This window comes from Pollicipes pollicipes, unplaced genomic scaffold (genome assembly GCF_011947565.3).
Source record: "Pollicipes pollicipes isolate AB1234 unplaced genomic scaffold, Ppol_2.1 Scaffold_7262;HRSCAF=8765_pilon_pilon_pilon, whole genome shotgun sequence".
NCBI classification, from domain to species: domain Eukaryota; kingdom Metazoa; phylum Arthropoda; class Thecostraca; order Pollicipedomorpha; family Pollicipedidae; genus Pollicipes; species Pollicipes pollicipes.
The window spans coordinates 2,202,814-2,222,035 of record NW_023597055.1 but is presented as its reverse complement, the minus strand read 5'-3'; the positions used below and the strand labels follow the sequence as shown (position 1 = coordinate 2,222,035).

At 55.4% G+C, this 19,222-nt stretch overlaps 2 protein-coding genes across 3 annotated transcripts in view; both read right to left on the bottom strand.

Annotated features, from left to right (window-relative positions):
- LOC119114058 (protein yellow) overlaps positions 1-6,781 on the bottom strand; it is a 35,712-nt gene extending 28,931 nt beyond the window's left edge. Inside the window, exons 1-6 of the mRNA XM_037238285.1 lie at positions 6,708-6,781; positions 5,983-6,090; positions 4,439-4,655; positions 4,038-4,191; positions 3,166-3,187; positions 2,946-3,061 (exon numbers count right to left, since the gene is read on the bottom strand). Coding sequence (XP_037094180.1) covers positions 2,946-3,061; positions 3,166-3,187; positions 4,038-4,191; positions 4,439-4,655; positions 5,983-6,090; positions 6,708-6,781 — 691 coding nt within the window. The remainder of the gene's footprint in view (positions 1-2,945; positions 3,062-3,165; positions 3,188-4,037; positions 4,192-4,438; positions 4,656-5,982; positions 6,091-6,707) is intronic.
- Positions 6,782-10,471: 3,690 nt separating this feature from the next.
- On the bottom strand, positions 10,472-18,349 carry LOC119114219 (replication factor C subunit 4). Of its 2 annotated transcripts, none has more exons than XM_037238416.1 (10): positions 18,239-18,349; positions 17,638-17,761; positions 16,262-16,340; positions 15,543-15,640; positions 15,111-15,234; positions 14,080-14,251; positions 13,554-13,747; positions 12,421-12,534; positions 11,713-11,796; positions 10,472-11,125 (listed from the first exon to the last, which is right to left on the bottom strand). In XM_037238416.1, exons 2-10 carry the CDS (start codon positions 17,748-17,750, stop codon positions 11,030-11,032), a joined length of 1,074 nt encoding a protein of 357 aa, XP_037094311.1. In that variant the 5' UTR covers positions 17,751-17,761; positions 18,239-18,349; the 3' UTR covers positions 10,472-11,029. The 2 variants fall into 2 exon arrangements, with proteins under 2 accessions (XP_037094311.1, XP_037094312.1); XM_037238417.1 differs by lacking the exon at positions 18,239-18,349 and adding an exon at positions 18,108-18,182.
- Positions 18,350-19,222: the final 873 nt, after the last annotated feature.

The window sequence follows — 19,222 nt, the reverse complement described above, 5'->3', positions numbered from 1 at the left end:
GCAGACGACCAATCCAGCGAGAGAACTGGGTCAAGGTCAAGGTCAAGGTCAAGGTCAAGGTCATAGGTCACACCGTCAGCACACCACGTGGTGAGCGCAAAATCGGGGACCGCCGGTGCACGTGCGGTGCATAGAGGTCAAATTCTGACGTTTGATTCTACAACTCAAGGGAGATGAAGAGATGTGCCTGACACTCAAACGCGCTTCCATTTGAGGGCTTTAAATCGCCGAGCAAAACGCGTGCTGCCAGCCCACAGTGTCATAAATCATCCAGTTTGGGATGACACGACCAAGCGCCAAGTCACCCACGATATCAAAGCCAGTTAATTCACGGATAAAAAAAAAACTATTATCGGACCGGTAAAGCGACTCTATCGCCGACTGACTTAGACACTTAGAGAAAACGCCGATGATATCACTCCTTCCCAAGCCTGCGACATCGGAGACACCACACTGGCTCCTCTGACGTCATCAGTCACTTACAGCCCACTTCACAAATCGCCGGCCCAAATGAACTTATTCCAGCTGCTTGATTCGATTCGTGTCAATTGACGTTTCCATCCCTAATGCGGAGCGTTAGGAGTAGACATCTTCGCCTGATGTGTCAATCAGCCGACAGCGGAGGCAACGCGAGAATCAACCGGGGTCTGCGACCTGACCTGACACGGACATTTCTATGACATCCTTTCTATGACACCCTGACAAAGTTGCTTTGAAATACATGCACAATTAATGAAGGGAATGCATCTTTCACTAGACCACAGGTGTCGCGCTGCTGCTAACACTTAAGCCCTTCTCCAACAACAGCGCGCCTGCATAATGATTTCCAACCGCACAAAGCACCTGATCAAACGTTCACATAGCCGAACGGCAAACGCTTCGCCAGCAGCGATAACTTCTAGGCGCGGATCAACGATAGCTTCACGACAGGGTTGCCGTGAGAAACGAACGGATGCGGATGAGTTGGACGAGATTTTTCATTTCTATGAGAAGCAGGGCGTTAGAACGAATGGCCCACTTCTCCGACATTAAGTAAACGGAGACTCTGTTGTGCAAAGGCGGAGAATCACATGACTGTTGCCAAAGTAATAATAAGTTAAATTTTTATAACACTTATACAGACACACATATATATATATATATATATATATATATATATATAGTAATAGTATAATAGTCAAGTTATATAATAAGTTAAAGTTATTAAAAATATCGCTGCTCACTTGCATGTACACGATGCATGCACAGCACGCACTGATCCTGCATGATCGTGTCTCGCACTGTGCGCATCACTGGTCCTGTTACTGTGTGCGCGTGCGTCATTGGAGCTTTACGACGCACTCAGTTGCTGAGGCTGTATGGCGTCGCCTGCCTCTCACCCTGGCAGGAAGGGCGGGCACCGCGGGGAATCCAACATTACTGTGTGCGCGTTTGGTGTGTTTCCTCTTTGTTAATACGAAGACGCTTGGTACCGCCACCAGCAACTTATTCTGAAAGCCCATCTAAAAATCCGTGCGCTTTTTAGGCGCTACTCCACCCCCAGGCAACCTGGTCACGCCCGCGGGGAAAAACACCTTCCCTTACTACGCTTTGTTAAGCGCGAGATCCCAAAAGGTGAAGTGCGTGTGGCATATCACTGACAGCATGTTTGTCATCGCACCCACGCTTCACGTTACGCTGTACACCCCTTCTCTTAAGATGTTCGCGCGGATATGGCCTCATACAAACTCAATTGGGTAAAATCAAAGCCAGTGACGACGGATATCGCGCGAAGATTCGAAGTCAATGCATGAAGGTCGCATGAAGGTCGCGTACGAAGTACAGAGCGCACAGTACCCAAGTTAGTGAATCACAATAAACATCATCCGTGGGGAGCCCATCGGTAATTTTTTAAAGATATTTTTAGATAGTTTTATTTAGGCAATCAGAAACACGTACACACAATCCATACACGACAGAGCAGCATTCAAGCTCACGCACGATATGACCACGCACACACACACACACCTCTCCTCTTGCCTTCTTTCTTTCGTGCGCACGCACGTCTTCATCGCAACTTCGGTGTGCCGAGGTCCATTCGGGCTCCCGACCGTCCGCCCTTCCCACGTTCGCGGGACGCAGCGGCGCCCGTTACAGCAGCGGAACTCCACGGCCCACGCACCCAGCGGGCCGGCCGAGTAAAGAAGCCGCTCTCCCCCCCCCCCCCCCCCCCCTTACCCTCTCCCACACGCACCACTTCAACGGCCCGGCCTCACGCACGACGGCACGCGGCCGGCACCACCCCTCCACCCCCGCCCATCTGCTCGCGATGGATTCGGCCTCGCACCGCTACCGGTGACGTCACTGACATGCTGACGTCATCGGGAGCGTGCTGGAGCGCCACGGGCGCGGGGGCACGGCGCAGCCAGCTCACCGGTGGCCCTTACCGGCGCCGGCCCGGAGCAGCCCGAGGGGAGGGGCACGGGGACAAAAAACAGCGGAGTGGAAGTGTGTCGTGTGTCAAGATGACACTAATAAACTGGGGGCCTGGTGCCAGCTCGTCTCAGCTGAAGTTCTTAAACGTCGCCAAGAAAGCTAAATGCCCGTCGGTTTTAGCGCCCACCTTGGCACCTGCCAGCGTTTACCCTACCACTGAAGACTAAATCACTGTAGCACATCGTGACAGGGGCCCGATGATCCAGCATGAACCAAACACACCTGAAGTGATGCACCTGACCCCACTCGAGCAACCCGACCGGACCGGACCAGACCAGACCCGACCCGGCCACGGACTGACCTGGCGATGACGTAATAGCCGAGGGCGGCCGCCGAGCTGAGCGTGGCCAGGCCGGCGAAGGTGGCCACAGCCCCGACCAGGGAGAAGGCGGCGCCGGCCACCAGCACGCCCACGCACCGCCCGGCCGTGTACAGGCCGTCCAGCACCCGGAGCGTGGCCCGCTCCTGACCTGAGATCACCGGGTCAGGGTCACCGGCCAGCAGCACGTTTACAGGAGCGTGGCCCGCTCCTGACCTGGGGTCACCGGTCAGCGACACGATCACTAGCGCGTGGCACGCTCCTGACCTGGCGTCGCAGAGTCAGATGTCACCGGTCAGCAGCACGATTACTAGAGCGTGCTGCTGACCTAGTATCAACGGGTTAGGGGCATCGGTCAACAGCACGCTTACCAGGGCTTGACCTGCTCCAAACCTGGGGTCACAGGATCAGGTTAGGGGTGCAGCTCAACTGTCTGGCAGGTTCGCAAATTGCTTCTGACCTTGGGTCAGGCCAGGGTCACCAGTCAACATAACAGCAGATAGCAGGGCCAGCTACTGACCAGAGGTCACGGGCTCATGTCAAGGTCACTGAACAAAAGTATCACCAGCTGAGCCAAAGTGTATCACCAAGAGCAGAACCTACTCCTGCCCTGCTGCCACATGGCCAAGTCAGGATCATCACACAACACTCCAGCACCAGGAGAGAGTAGAGTCCGTAGCTCCCTTCTGCAAACACATCTCTCCACAGGATGACCTCGCCCCCCCCCCCCCCCCCCACTTACCGGGCCACAAGTCCAGCCGAGCCCAGGACCCGACCCTAACCCTCTGGTGGCCAGCTGTAAGCGCGCGCCTTCCACACAACAGCACCAACCGCTCCCTCCCCCCCCCCCCCCACCCCACCCCACCCCACCCGAACACCCTGGCCGAGACCGCGTACGTTCGTCGTACGTTCCACAGAGCCGTACGTCCGCACCCTCGGCGACGGAGCCGGCTTCACGTTAGTAGCCAACCTGGTATCCTGGTGAGGACTGGCCTGACTGTAGCGGTTATAGCCGAGGACCTTAGCGGCGGTCGGTCTTATTGAAGGCTGGCTCTGGTCAGAGCCAGCCTCACTGAAACCTTCGCTCCCAAATGCCTATCACGAAGTCGGTTTCACTGGACCCGATCTGCGCCAGCTGACATCCCGGCGGCAGGGGATGATGGATGATGGATGATGATGATGATGAGGATGATGAGGGATGATGACTGTAGGGGCCATACTACAATATCGAAAGCCAGCTCACCGTGGTGGGCCGTCTTATCGACGAACACGTGGACGGCGCACCACAGCAGGGTCTCGGTCAGCCCCACCAACGGCTGGGCCGGAAGCAGCCCCCAGGCGGCCGGCAGGCCCAGGTAACAGAGACATCTGACGGTCAGCGCCGAGAACGCCAGTACCTGCGGCGGCCGACAGATGGTGTCACAGATGCGCGCGGGGAAGCGGGCTGTATAAAACGGACGCAACTTCCACAACTATCTACAATTACTGAAAAAGTGATATTCAGATCTTCCAACCATGTAATCAGATTACACCTAGTTCTGCCAAGAACAATAACTACGAACTGTTCAATGTTTCAACGCGCATGCAGACACATACACGCACACGTGCTCCAAAGCACGATCGGTCCAGCCGACGAGTCCTCACCACGGTGCCGACGAAGCCGAGCCGGATCATCAGCGGCCGGTGCAAGGCGCGCACGGGCAACCGCGACGCTAGCGCCACGGCGGCCGCCAGCACAAGCACAAACGTCGGCTGCGGCCGCCCGGCGGCGGCGTACGGCAGCACGAAGTTGAACTCGGCTGACGTCATCAGGCCGATGCTAAACACGGCGCTGGTGAACAGCACAGAGCTGCGGCACGAGCTGGGGACGGGGTGCACAGTGCTGATGAACAGGACAGAGCTGGGGCACGAGCTGGGGACGGAGTGCACAGTGCTGGTGAACAGCACAGAGCTGCGACACGAGCTGGGGACGGGGTGCACGACGCTGGTGAACAGCACATAGATGCCTTTGGACTGGGACGGAGTGTCTTGAAAGTGGTGATGGGCGGTCGCACACGTTGCACGGCGGATAGCGACGAATATTTTGCTGGCCCACGCGTGCCGCGTTGCAGCAACAGCACACACGCCAGAGCACGGCTTATCCTTGAGCCCTTAATCGCTGAGAGTTGATGATATTTGTTCTGGCGACAACCACGTAACTCCGAACCGAAGTCATCGTTGAACGTTGGGGCGTACACATGAACGGCTATCACATGCGGATCACCAGTCACTGATCGTCGACCTTCCACGCGGACGTCGATTCCCTCCCAGGCAGAACTGACCGGAGCGAGCGGAGAGCAGCGCCGGGCCGATGCGGCGCCGTCTTCCCGCCGGCCAGCGGCAGCCAGGGCAGCAGCGCGGCGGCGGCCAGCGCCAGCGCCGCGCCCAGCACCAGCAGCGGCGCCAGCAGGCCGCGGTCGACGGCGCAGTCGGGCAGCGCGGCGGCGGCGGCCGCCAGCAGCAGCGCCGACGTCGCCTCTGCGGCCGGCGCCGGCCGCCCTGCGCGCTCCAGGTGCTCAGCCTCGTCGAGCGACCGCCGCCAGCAGCGCGCCACCAGGCGGCGGTGCGGCGCGCCGACCAACGCCCACACCGACAGCAGGCCCAGGCTGACGAGGAAGAGCAGGTCGGGCGGCAGCAGCGCGCCCGGCGCCTCCGCCGGCTCGCGGCGCTCCCGGGTGGGGCTCCCCGCCGCCTGGGACGTGATGACGTCACGGGGCGGGGCTGCGGTGTCCAGCGCGACCGGCTCCGGCTTGGGCGCGGCGACGTCAGGCGGCGGCGGAGCCCGGCCGGCGTGCCGGCGCGGCTCGTGTCGCGCCGACCGGGAGCCGTTCCGCGCCGGAGAGGGCAATCTCAGGTTCACGACTCCTCCGCCTCTGGCAGCTGCATCAAGAGCGCGCAGGTGGCTTGCTTCACTCGGGGCAGAGTCCGTACCGTCACGCATACTGCTGCCCGTGGCAATGACGCGCCGTCGTGGTACGTCACGGTTTATCTCCAGCGCAGTCACACTCCGCCTGACCCTCCTGCCCCTCCTCCGCCGGCGGTGGGCGGCGGACGCCGCGCGCCTGCGGCCGCGAGCCCGGCGCCGCGCCACGCCCCGCCGCCGCACCGGCGACGCGCGGTGAGCCGGCGGCCCACCAGTCGGCGCCGACAGCAGCCGGTTCAGCGTCGGCGACAGCTTTTCCAGACGCCGCAGCGCCGCCGACAGGCTCCAGCCGCGCGGCTGGTCAGTCACCGTCGCCTCCTCCGGCACTGGCGCGCTCGCGACGCGCGAGCGATGGCGGGAGACGTGGCCGGAGCTCGGCCTCGAGCCGGGCGCCCGATTGAGGACCGCCTCCTCATCGAAAGCCGGGATAGCGGTGAGGAAGCGCTCTCGGTCCACCGCCGCCAACGCATCCGGCTGCGGCTCTTCCCTTAGGGACCAGCCGCTCGGGTCCACCAGCCTCAGCCGACCACGTGACCCGACGGCACCCGGCGGGCCGCGCGGCCCGCCCGGACCACGTGGCCGCTGTCGAACCGCCAACGCCGGCTTCCGGCCCCGTGACACGCCCTTCGGCGGCAGCGGCCTCCGGACCGGCGGCCCGCGGAGCGGCGACGACGGCGGGCCGCCCGCGGCCGTGCCGCACACTACCACGCCGCCCGGGTGCTTGAGCGGGTCCCAGGGCACCTCGAGCTCCGAGGCGGGCACGCACAGCCGGCCGTCGCTCGCCGCCGGCCGCCCGCCGCCGGGCAGGACCAAGTCCGGCAGCGGCTTTGCGGCGCCGCTGGCGGCCGGCCGGCGGCCGTGCGGGTGGGAGGCACCGCTGCTGGGACGGTGGGGGAGTGGGTGGCCGGGGCGACCCTGCTCCGCCCCGGCCCCCGCGAGCACGGGCTCGACCTGGCCAGGACGGCGATGACTAGACGCTTCCACTTCTTGTTCCTTACCGCGTTGGCGAGAGTTTTGGTTCGCATGACTAGATTGTTGCTGAGTAATACTCGCGTGGCTGAGGCCACCAGCCGCCTGTCGGTGCGGCGGCGTCGCCTGACCGCCCTGCCCGCTCACAGCGGGGAGCGCCCCCGCCGCACCCTGCGCCCCCTGGTGAGGCCGGAGGCGGTGGTGAGGCCGCCCACCGCCGGCGGCAGCGGGCCGGGGCCGCGGCGACGCGACGGGCGGCGTGAGCGCACCGGTCGCCTCCTCCGAGCCAGCTGCGGCGCCAGACGCCTGATGAGGAGCCGCCGGACGCGCCACGTGGTGAGCGCCGGGCCAGCTCCAGCCGAGGAGCGGGTCCGATGACTCAGCAGTGGCGGCTGACCCGGACGCCTCTTCACTGGAGTGAGGCACATGTTCCACAGCCGTCTGCGATGTGATGACCGCAGGAGGTCCGGCAGCGTCGGTCACGACCTCATGATGCGGCCACGCCCAGCTGACCGCCGCGCCATCTGGAGCCTCGCCCGAAAACTCAGGCGGCCGCAGGTTCGCCGCCGACGAGCCGGCAGCAAGATGACTACTCGCCGGCGGCGGCTGGGCGCCGGCGGTTTGAGAGCCACCGGCGGTCGACTCGAGACCCGAGCCCTCCGACGATCCGTGGACGATGTCCGGGCCTGTCAGACCGGTGACCGCGACTGGCTCACCCCCGACAGAGGTCTGCCCGGAGAGACCGCCGCCGCCGGCCGGCGCCTTGCCCTCGACACCGGCCGTCTCCGTGTTTGGCCTCTGGTCCGGCCTCTGCCCCGGCTTCTGCTCCGGTCTCAGGCCCGGTTTTTGGCCCGGCCTCTCCTTGGGCTTCTGGTTCGGCCGGGGCCCATACGGCAGCCGGTCCGGGGGCCCGGTGGGACCGACGCCGGCCGATGCGGGACCCGGGTTCCTCGTGCCGCCGGTCGGCTCGACCGGGCCCGTTGGGGCGGGCCCCACTGGCTCCGTCGTGGAGTTCGGCGCAGACCCCGACCCATCGCTGGTACCAGTGACTACTGGCTGGATGTGATGGGTCATCTCCCCATCACCTGGTCCAACGTGATCAATGTTTCCAGTCGCTGCTGGTCGGCCATGTTCGTTGCTTTCACTCGCCGGTAGACCCCCGTGGTCACTGCTCTCGCTGGTTAGCGGTGGGCCGTGGTGTTTCGTTTCGCTGTGTCCTGGTCGGTTGAGGTCCCCAGTATCACTAGACACCGGTCGTTTATGTTCGCTGGTCTCGCTGTGCACCGGTAGTTCATGTTCGCTGGTCTCGCTATGCACAGGTCGTTCATGTTCGCTGGTCTCGCTGTGCACTGGTCGTTTATGTTCGCCACTCTCGCTGGACGCCGGCCGTATTCGCTCGCTCTCTCCCGGTCGCTTGTCCTGACCCGTCTGACTAGGCCGCACATGCGCGACCCCCGTACCACCCCCACTCACCGCCGTCAACCCATGCCGACTTCCGCCTCCCTCCGTCGTCCACTGTCCCAGCTCCTGCACCCCGGTGCCGGCCGGCAGCAGCGGCGGCGACGCGGGGGAGCCGCAGCCGGCGCGCGGCGGCAGCGCCGCCAGCGCGCACAGCACCGCCGCCGTGACCAGCGCGCCGGCGGCGGCCGCCAGGCGGCGGCGGCGCGGCCGCGGCTCGGCGTGCAGCGCGCGCCACCAGAGCGCGCCGCCGACGCCGCGCAGCATCAGCAGCGTGGCGACGGCCAGCCCGGCCTGCAGCGGCGTCACGCCCAGCTGTGTGAGGTGCAGGCAGAGGAAGGGCAGCGCGCAGCTCTCAGCAGCGCCGCTCAGGCAGAGGAAGGCCGTCACCAGACGCTCGGCGCGACGGAAGTGCATGGTGGAGACAGTAGTGATGCTGGTGAGTGGTGATGGTGGTGGTGAGCAGCAGCAGGTACTGGAAGCAAAAACATATCCAGTGACTGGTGAATAGCAACATGGCAGCATAGTATGTCATCTACAGGATGCAGTCACAGGAAATGTGATTTAGGGTGGTAGCCAGGCCACAGCAGTGCAAGTGGAAAGTTTTTGGAGCTTTCTGGGGAATTGGGGAAAAAATGGGAGCAGCTTTTTTGCAGTACTTTCACATTTGTTCATGCCAAAATTTGTTGGCGGTCTGGGAGAGTGGTCTCTACAAAGCACAATACATCTACAGCCCAAGTAAATGATGCCTGGTGTGGTGGTGGAACTGGTGTCCAAATTTAGTATTCCATGACTTAAGCTGATAGAACTTTGCAATCAGAAGTAGTCCTTAGTATAGCTTAAATTTTGTTACATGCCATAAACATTCAAAAAGCTAAGTTTATGCTGTCTTTAAGCATTAATTTTTCTGGGATAAGAGATCTGACTAGTTCTTCATTTCAGCCCCATCTATTTCCCAACTTGCCTCATGAAATTTCATGAGTGGCATTTCATTCCATTGTCTTTTTCAGTAGGGTGTAGTCTTACCACTTATTTTCTGAGTGCTATATACCATTACACAAAATGCAATATTCAGCTATCCAAGCATCTTCACAATGGTGGTCATTCTCACCAGTTACAAAACCAAGGTCAACACCCCAAGAACCATGATCATAAGGCTTGAGAAAAAAATGGAATGACAGGTTTTCCAATGCTATTGGTATGGCAGGAAAGATGCCACAGTGTGTGAATTTCATGCATATCAGTCAGACCTGTTTTCAACATCAAAACATATTTTGATGAGGAGACAAGGTAAAGTGCACAATACAAACACAGTTTGAGCTAGAGAAGAAAAACAGGAAATCTTTGACATCCTCTTATTATCATGTCTGTCTAGGCCAAACAGCAAAAATTCCGCACTTTCCTAAATCCACCGCTCGAATTTTTCCACATCACGGATAAAACAGCGCACAACATGCGGGTCGGCGACAGTGACGGGCATGCTTGGGAACGCATCACAGTCATTTGTTCACCTACCAACAAAACTCACCAGCCTTGAACCGATAAAACAATCAGCCGGCTCGTCTAGTTCCAGCACGACCCATCCAAACGTCGCGCCCTTTCCAGGCTTCGTAGCACCCGCTCATTCCAGCACAACCATGGAACGACGATCCTTGCGCACCACTGCGCCAGCGACTTGTTTACACTGTATCAGCTGATTTCAGTGGCTCTCAAACAAAGTTAGCAAGGGCGCAAAGTCCAGTGGAACTGTACCACGGCAGTCCGAGAAAGAAAATGTCCCCAAGATTTGACAGAAGCACGCCACCTTACCCTGGCGCACGCCCACAATTGTTCCTTGTTATTCATACGGAAAACGCAAGACCCCATGCAGTCAAACGTGGTGTGTCACATACCATGCATACGAGCTTCTGTTGCCTTGTATGTTACATACTCGGGAAAGTCAGGCGAAAGGGAACGTAGCACGCCACTACTAAAATCCAGACGCGAGAGAGAGAGGAGCCTTGGGCCAGTGGCTTACAACCTGTTTTTAGGGGACAAGGAATTTATGTGCATTTTCCGCGCATTACAAGATTTCACTGTAATTTCCTCTTGGGGGGAAGGGGGGGGGGGAACACAACTAACTTATTTCCCCCCCCCCCCCCGACAGCAGTTCATTCGATAGTCCTCCGCAGCTGATCTGCTATAAAACGCTCAATAAGTCTATGCATCCGTTCAGTAGAACGCGCAAGGTAGTGTCATGAACGCCCATTCTCCAATCACTCCCGCCGTCCAAAAGGAAATCACTTCACTTCCAAAAATCATGTATTCGGCCCCTCCACAATGGGCCCGATGAAACCGGGCTGAGACGAACATGACATGACATCGATGAATGGCAGTTACAACGGCAAGCTGTACCCAAACGGCGGGCCCGACACACCCGCCGCGCACCCGCCATGACCGGAGGTCAAGCACCCGTCGCCGACTGTCCAAGCGCCACGCATTCCGGACGGCACTCGAGTACACTCGCGCACTTGTCTGGAGTTGGCGCCGAGCGGCAGTTGGAAACTGATACTGCGGCCCACCCGCATTTTGCATTTGTTGATGGGAAGACATCGATGCATTTACGGAAGATGTTCCACTTGCCCGGCGCAACGCTACGAAAACAACTTCAGCAACTACAAGCGATACAGTAAAAACAGCTGATGGCATTTCTTACGGACATTTGTGACGTCACACGCGGAAAGGTCTCCATGGTGCTGAAATCTGACCAACGTTGGAGGCCGTCCAGCCCGCGGAAAACAAAGGATGCCGCCCGACGTGATATCACCCACCACAGACTGGTGGTCTGTTTGGAGACCACTGACAGCCTAGCCGGAGTTCTTCATTTGGGCCATGACGACGCAGCCCAGGTCCATGATCTGCAGGTACTCGTCGGCGCCATCTTGGAGCCGGGAGTCACACAGCTGTGCGAACACAAGGCGAGAGTCACATCAGGGGAGATGTGCTGATAACCAGTTATTGATTTCATCTGTTCCAAGTGCTGGGGCTTTGCTGTTATATATGCTTTAGGGCACGCTGATTGCATTGATCAACAAACACCCAGTGCATCAAATACCCAAAGCTTAAGCTTAAGCTATTTTACTATCATGATGCAAATCATCTCAGAAATGTTACGGATTTACATGTCTGATGTTTCATGTAATACTCAGTGGAAAGTAGATAGGAGCCACAGCCAATGGGGGTTTCAGGATCTTCGGTACGTCCACCAGGCACAAGCCGCTCCCACGAGTCCCCGCAGCGCCACAAGGTCTCTGGTGACCCATCGGTCCCACAGGTTCCCACAGCGCCAGACGGTCTGACGACCCATCGGTCCCACGGGTCCCCACAGCGTCAGACAGTTTGATGACCCATCGGTCCCACGGGCTCCCACAGCGCCAGAAAGCCTCTGATGTCCCATCTCTCCCACGGGTCCACGCAGCGCAAGACGGTCCCTGACATCCCATCTCTCCCACGGGTCCCCGCAGCGCGGGCGGCGTCGGGCTTCACTCACGGCCAGCCTCTCCAGGATGATGGCCTTGCCCAGGTCCGGCACGTCCTCCAGTCTGATCAGCTTATCCATCAGCTGCACCAGCAACTGCCCGCACAGAGACGGAGACGCCCGACGTCAACATCATAGCAGCACACTTGGGCTTTACCGGGCGACAAAATGTGCCTCTGAATGTAGCCAAAAACGATTCACCGCAATGTTATACGTTGTGATAAGTGTGACATGATTACCTGCGACTTTTAACGCAAAGGTACGATTCCGTGTTTTTAATGCAACAATTTGCCAGCACACGATGCAATATCACAACAATAAAATATGACGAAAAAAAAACAAAAATAATGAAGTGGTTTTATAGAAGGTGACACACAATTGATAATTCAATCTAGCTGCATCATGGAATCTACGGCCAGCACTGTGTCTAGTCTGCACCCTTTCCTGGACCGGAAAATAACATCAGCGTGGCCACTGACATGAAGCCTGTCCACTCTCACACTCACATCCCTGCTTCACCACGCGAACGCAGACCTCAGCGATGCTGGCCGGTCTGACCCGGGCGGGGTGTCAGTCATACCCCGTGACTGACCTGGGCGGCGGCGCACCGCTCCCGGTAAGACCCGGGCGGGTGTCAGTCACACCCATGACTGACCTGGGCGGCGGCGCACCGCTCCCGGTAAGACCCGGGCAGGGTGACAGTCAGACCCCGTGACTGACCTGGGCGGCGGCGTAACCCTCCAGGATCAGGTCCCGCACGCTCAGTTCCAGTTTCTCGTACGACCCGGAGCGGCAGGCGGTCAGCAGCTGCTCCAGCACAGGCTCCGGCACCACCTGACGGCCGAGGCACCGCGTGACACACCGCTTTCCGTAATGATAACGACCGATGACGGTTTCTGCTGCGTGTCACTGCTCCGATCCTGAGTGCTTGAGGCGCTCACACCGGCCACGGCAGTGGTCCAGGACTCCCGATCATGACTTATGATCAGATAGATATTATGATATTGATATATAACACAGATAACATAATATAATATCTGTTATCATAGAGATAACATAACATAAATGTTATCACATGGGAGAGATAACATAAATGTTATCATAACTCTGCTCTGCTACAGTGCAAGAGTTCGATTAACCACACTATGCTTAGCGTGCCATGCTAATACTTGGTGATACTGAGGACAGGACGACAGTAAAACATACATAAACACGGTGTAATAAGAATGCACGGTAACGCTGCAATAAACGATGCGATCTATGTAAACGGTGATACATGGTAACGGCATCGGGGACCGTATGGTAACGGTATCGTAACGGCATCGGCAGCCCTGTGCGCTGTTCGTTCCAAGGCTTGCATGCCCTCCCGCTACAGGAGCCCCACCACCGGGCGGTGCTCAAGCCCGCGGCTGTTCACTGACGACACCACGCCCAGCTGATCTCCGTTAGCTATGGCCGCGGGGACCCATCATGGCCTCCGTACCTCGAGCTCCCACCCGGGCCCGGTACTTGTTATGCTCACTGGACTCCTGGCTGCAGGTTATCTCGATGCTTCAGGCTTGCTCTGACAGCCACATCCCTATCCAGCGAAATATGTACAACCCTGAGATACCTTCAATAATCTCGCGATGTCGCGATACCGCTCCCGTTATTGTTGTTATAATGATAATGATGATGATGTTGAAGAATGACGTTGATGATTGCATCAATGATGGTGACGTTGGTGAGGATGACGTTGATGATGTCATACCGTTTCCGTGGCCCCACGCCCATTCCTCCGACCCCACGTCGCCCTGGTGACCCCCTGATCACCCTCTTGACCCTCCACCGTACCCCCATGACCTGGCACTCACCCCCATGACCTCTCGGACGTCCGCAGCTGTAAGCCCGCCGGCCGGCCGCAGTCGCGCCGCGGACTGCAGCGTGGTGATGGCCTTGCGCAGGTCGCCGTCAGATGTCTCCACCAGCGTCGCCAGGCAGTCGGTGTCGCACTGCACGCTCTCGGCCGTGCAAATGTCCTGCAGCCGCTGCACCAGGATCTCGCGCGCTGCCGGCGCGCCAGGGCGGGACAGGCGGTCATGTGTCGCGCACACGGGACGGGGCGTGCCGAGCCACGTGATGTGCGCACTTGATCGGGCATGATGCCACGTGACATGGACACAGGTCGGTCCCTGAGGTCGCCTGTTTGTCAGCACGCGGTGGCACAACGACTCACATCCAGTGCGCACACGGCGGTACACGGCGCCGCCGCGTGCAGCTCACAAACAGCAACACACACAGGCAAGCGCATGTCAAGCACAGCGAACGGAGGACTCGCTGCCTACGCTGCCCGGGATGGGTAGCAGTCACAGCCGGGCCGAGGCGAGGCTCGCCACTCACAGAGGGGTTTGAAGCGGAATTTGGCGCAGCGCGAGGTGAGCGGGTCGATGATGCGTGACACGTAGTTGCAGATGAGGCAGAAGCGGGTGGTGCGCGTCTCGCGCTCCATGGTGCGCCGCAGCGCCGCCTGCGCCGCGGACGTCATCGAGTCGGCCTCGTCCAGAATCACCATCTGGCGGCGAGACGGCAGATGGTCATTTATCATAATGGCGATGCGTCAGGTGCCGGACCAGTGACGTCATTGGGTCCAATGTCACAACATGATGATGCTAAGTGGAGTCAGGGCTGGATGAATGAGTCACTGGTTCACCTGATGATGTCACACAACAAAAGGAAGCTGACAGGAATGGCATGGCTTAGAAGAGCAATTGAGCACAAATCTCAATCATACAGCAATAATGTCATTACACTGAAACAATGCTGGTGAAAGCATGGGAATGAAGTCCTTGAAAATAATGGGCAACAGCAACTGCCCAAACAGGCTGTTCTTTTACCTGCATATCAAAAGATTAAAGACAGCAGGAGAATATAGTCTGCTTATTGTTTGCACTGCAAATATGAACATTCTGTAACCCATATCAAATGCACCTATTAGTAATGCACATACACAAATGGGCAAAGCATGTGTCTGCCTTAAAGTAAAGTAAAACCTATGTTTTATCCATTAAAAATACACATTTGGGTGACGTAGAGAGCATCTTTGCATATAAATAATGCACACCTCATATTAAATGTTTTGTGTAGGGTAGCCACTATATATTAAACCATGTTACGCATGAACCAAGCCCCTACACTCTACTTTCAACCATATGTTGAGACCAAATTCAGGTCCCACTAAAATTAGGAGCACACTACTGTTTAGTAGGGGCTTTGAGGCACTGTGACCAATATGTCATATTGTGCCACAAAATATGCATAAGTTGTAAAAATATTCTAAATGGTGGCATAAATGCAAAATAACTGACACATATCTCATTCAAAGCATGATGTGTGCAATAAAGGAAAACAGGCCGGTCACAGCGCGCACCAACCTTGTAGGCGGGGCAGGCGCGCCCGTCAGTTCGGCAGGAGGGCACTGCCTGCTGCGAGAAGCCCTTGACCTTCTCACGGACCACGGCGATGCCGCGCTCGTCTGAGGCGTTCAGCTCCAGCACCCTGGCGGCGACCGCGGGAAACACTAATGCGTGGCATCGACACTGCTAGGCTATGTAGTGCCGTAGCCGCCGAGGCCGGAAAACATCTGCACACAATCTCTTCACAACTCACCGCGCAATGTACCATGGTGGTCTCCTTGTAACAACTCAAATGCATACATCTGTGCTGCTTATCAGTGAAATAATCTCTATCGGGATTCACTGAAGGCATGCGACACTCAGGGGCGACATCATTGACACCGTCACACGCTCAACACCAGTAGCAGTCCACCTGACCACGATGTCCACGTGCCAGTTGCACCAGCATACCTCTGCTTCATGTCCGATCCGAACAGCTCCCGGCAGGCGGCCAGGATGGTGGACGTCTTGCCCGTGCCCGGAGGCCCGTAAAACAGCAGGTTCGGCAGCTGAAAAGCGTAATCCCCCGTCGGCACAAGCGGACAGGTTCAACACCTGTCAGCTGTGGCTCACACGCTATGGCACTCACCAAATGACATGCCTTTATGGATTCACACTGATTTATCTAAATTGGTGTTCAACAGTTAATAACCTGTAAGGGTTGCCACTCCAAGGCAAGGGGTCAGGTTAGTGACAGATAAACATGATGAACATTGGACCCAACACACTACTCTCCACAGAAAAGCTTCAATTGAAAGGCTGCCCCTGCCCACAGTCATGCCTTGTATCTTTCAAGTGCTGTCCCAAAGCATGACTGAAATGATATGACAAAAACAAATTTTTAAAAGCAATGTGCATGAAGTCAAGCATATTTGAAGATTGGATGGTAGGGGTCAGGGCTCACATAACAATTGCTTAGCATGAGCTCTGATCACAGAAATTTATCCATTCAACAGATTTGGGCCAAATCCTTCGAAATGTTAAGATACACTGCACTGATTATAATTATGTGTAACAGATCTCCAAACCATCTACCCAAATAAAGCAAGATCCAAAATTCCTCTATAATGGTACATAATTAGCTTACGAGTGCCAACTACACAAACATTTAGCAGATAAGTGTAACTTACGTCAGCGCCCTGCATACACTTCTTCAACATCATCACAACTTCATCCTGGAAAGCAACATCATCTACAGTCTTGGGCCGGCTGAAATCAGGAAAGGAACGTCATCATCCAGATTTCTTTGATCATGCTCTGATAAAACAGATGCCATCAAAGGCCTGCGTGGTAGAAACCTGACCATGGTTTTGATTACAAAAGTACACCAATACTTAGCAGCCTCTGATTCAGAATGGCAACAGCTTTAACTTTCACAGCATGAGTTTTGGACCATTCCTGGACATGACCCTAACCTCCCTTAACTTTGTAACACAAAATCAATCACAGGAAACAGCCAGGGTATACATTCCTACCTCATGTTAAAAAAGAGCATTGTGCATCAATCGTCATTTTTAACACAGAACATATAGAAATAAATCGTAAAATGGGTCAACCAAGCTCTTACCTTGGAACTTAAATAACTACAATAGAAAACATCCGAGCGCAAACACGTAGCAACCACGACCCGGGCGCCATTTCTACCAGTGATTGCAACATTACTGCGTGATCACATCATTACTGCGCATCCAGAACCATAAAAATGTATGAGGCCGAGGTAACAAGAATTCAATAAAATGTGCTTCTTGCATATCCAAGCGGTCTTCTGTATTGTTTGTAGATTGGTCAACATGGTGGGGAAATATGATATTTTTGTGTGGGAACAAAAAGCAAAATGAGAATATGGCGGCTAAACAAAACTTCTTGGCGCAGTAAATATATATGGCACGGAACATGGGTGCCAATCGAACACTGGGTTGAAGGGGATAGGGTGGGGGTTTGTTAGGTTAGGTTAGGTTAGGTTAGGTTAGGTTAGGTTAGGTTGGTTAGGTTGTTAGGCTAGGCTAGGCTAGGCTAGGCTAGGCTGGGCTAAGTTATGTTTTGTTATATTAGGTTAGGCTAGGCTGGTTTAGTTTAGGCTACGTTCTGGACTATTCTGGCCTGTCCATTTCATAAATGTACCACCTAGACACGATAAGAAACATTTTTCATCACATTATTATCGTTAACTTGGTCCCGTAATTTTTTATGCTCCTCGATAAGCAGAAATATTGTAATTAGGCAACGGCAACACAGAAACGGTGCTGGGGAGTCGAGGAAGTGGGTGCGTGCAGAGCTCGGGAGCTTGCTACCGTAAATATTAAAATTTGAAGGTAGGAACATGAATCTACCTGTTTTAACATTATTTATGATATGTTCTGCCTGAAACATGACAAATGGTGTACAATGATTTTGTCTAATGTTAGGTAGGAATGTGTACCTACACCCAGGAAACTGAAGCCTTGAAACTGATCGCAGCTTGTGCATGATGGAATGAAATGTTACCACATATGGAGTGTTGACATACTATTTCTCCACCCAGGGCTGCGGCACCTTCCTCTTCTTCTCCTTGCCAGAAGGAGCAGCACTGACAGCCGGCTCACCCTGGCCCAGCTTGCCAGTCTTCAAGAAGGCCTCCATCACGACCAGATCTAAAAACAGGCACACAGCTGAATTATCACATTCCAGATGTTGAGATTGAAGACAATGTGGGTTGAAAGCCACACCCTCAGAGGTACCAAACAGGGATGGGATGCTGAATGATGTAATGTTGAATCTGCCACAATGCAACAAAACCAGACAGAATTACAAACATTCCGCTCTGTACAGCTACACACCTTCTAGACTTGATAATTCCGCAAACAAGAGGTGCAAAAAGCACATCACAGCATCTCTAACTGTAATCCTTTCTTGTCCTGGTTTTGATGGCCTTCCCACTCAATTCACTACTGGATAACTCCCAGGTAATCATGACTGCAGACCGGTTAGTGAGCTTACCTATCTCTAGCAGCCTTCGAAACCGTGAACAGCAACGAATATGAGACCCGAACTGAGGATCTACGACCCCGAACAACCACGGCCACGGAGACCCCAGGAGATCCCCGCAACTTGCTTGCCCGCAACGTTACCTTGGGACCTCGCTTACAATTGTTTGTTGCCCATCTGCGCATTGTATACGACGACGAATGTTGGAAACTGGCGCCATGGAGAAATTTGAATGTCAATAGATGTAGAATTTGTACGGCATTTCACCTGTTAAACGTGAGAAGAATTCTCATGGTATTGAGGTAGCACAGATTAGAGGTGAGATTACAAAGGTTTCGAGAAGGTATTTTTATCCTGGTTTGTACAGAATGGGGACAGTTTCCACAAAAACTAGTGGGAGTGTTTCCTTAGCATGGTTTAATTTAGTTAACTGTGTACAGTGATTTATTTTAGCGCTTCAATAGCGTTATCGCCTTCCAAGTTTCTCTATTGCATCATCATCCTTTTCCGGTGGACTTTGAGGTCGGTCGCGATCAGCTGTGTGTGTTGAGTGTTGACCAGCGTGTGTCAAGCACTTTGTTCATTCTAAGTATTCCATTTCTATTTACTTATAACTTTGGAGCTGCTTTTTTATGTTAGCGACTGGCTCAAATAGCAGGTACAGGTCTTAGCCTCGTCTTGCGGTGCCCGTCGCGACGCTCAGCACTCAGCCGGCTGTTGCGTTAATTAAACAGCTCCGGCTGCTTTTCCTCTTGGAAGTGGAGAACGTAATCTTGCTATCCTCGTTTTTGAAGTATATGTTATTTTTATATTTTTATGATGTGCTCCAAGATGACCACGATTCCTTACTTGTGTGTATGGAAGACATCGGCCGTCGGCATATGTTGTGTTAAGAGTCATAATTGTGATCCATTCTTTGCAATAAGAATGTTGAACATGCTGACTTTTACAGTGTATTCTGTGGATTTCATATTCCAATAAGAAAGAATCACTCAATCAAGACCTGCACTGTCAGTAAATGTTCCTTTTAGTCTCAGTTTTCAAGAAGAAAGATCAACTGGTTGCTATTGGGGCTTTACAATGCTTTCCCCTTCTGAGGCTATATGGCGCCACCTGCCTCTCAACAG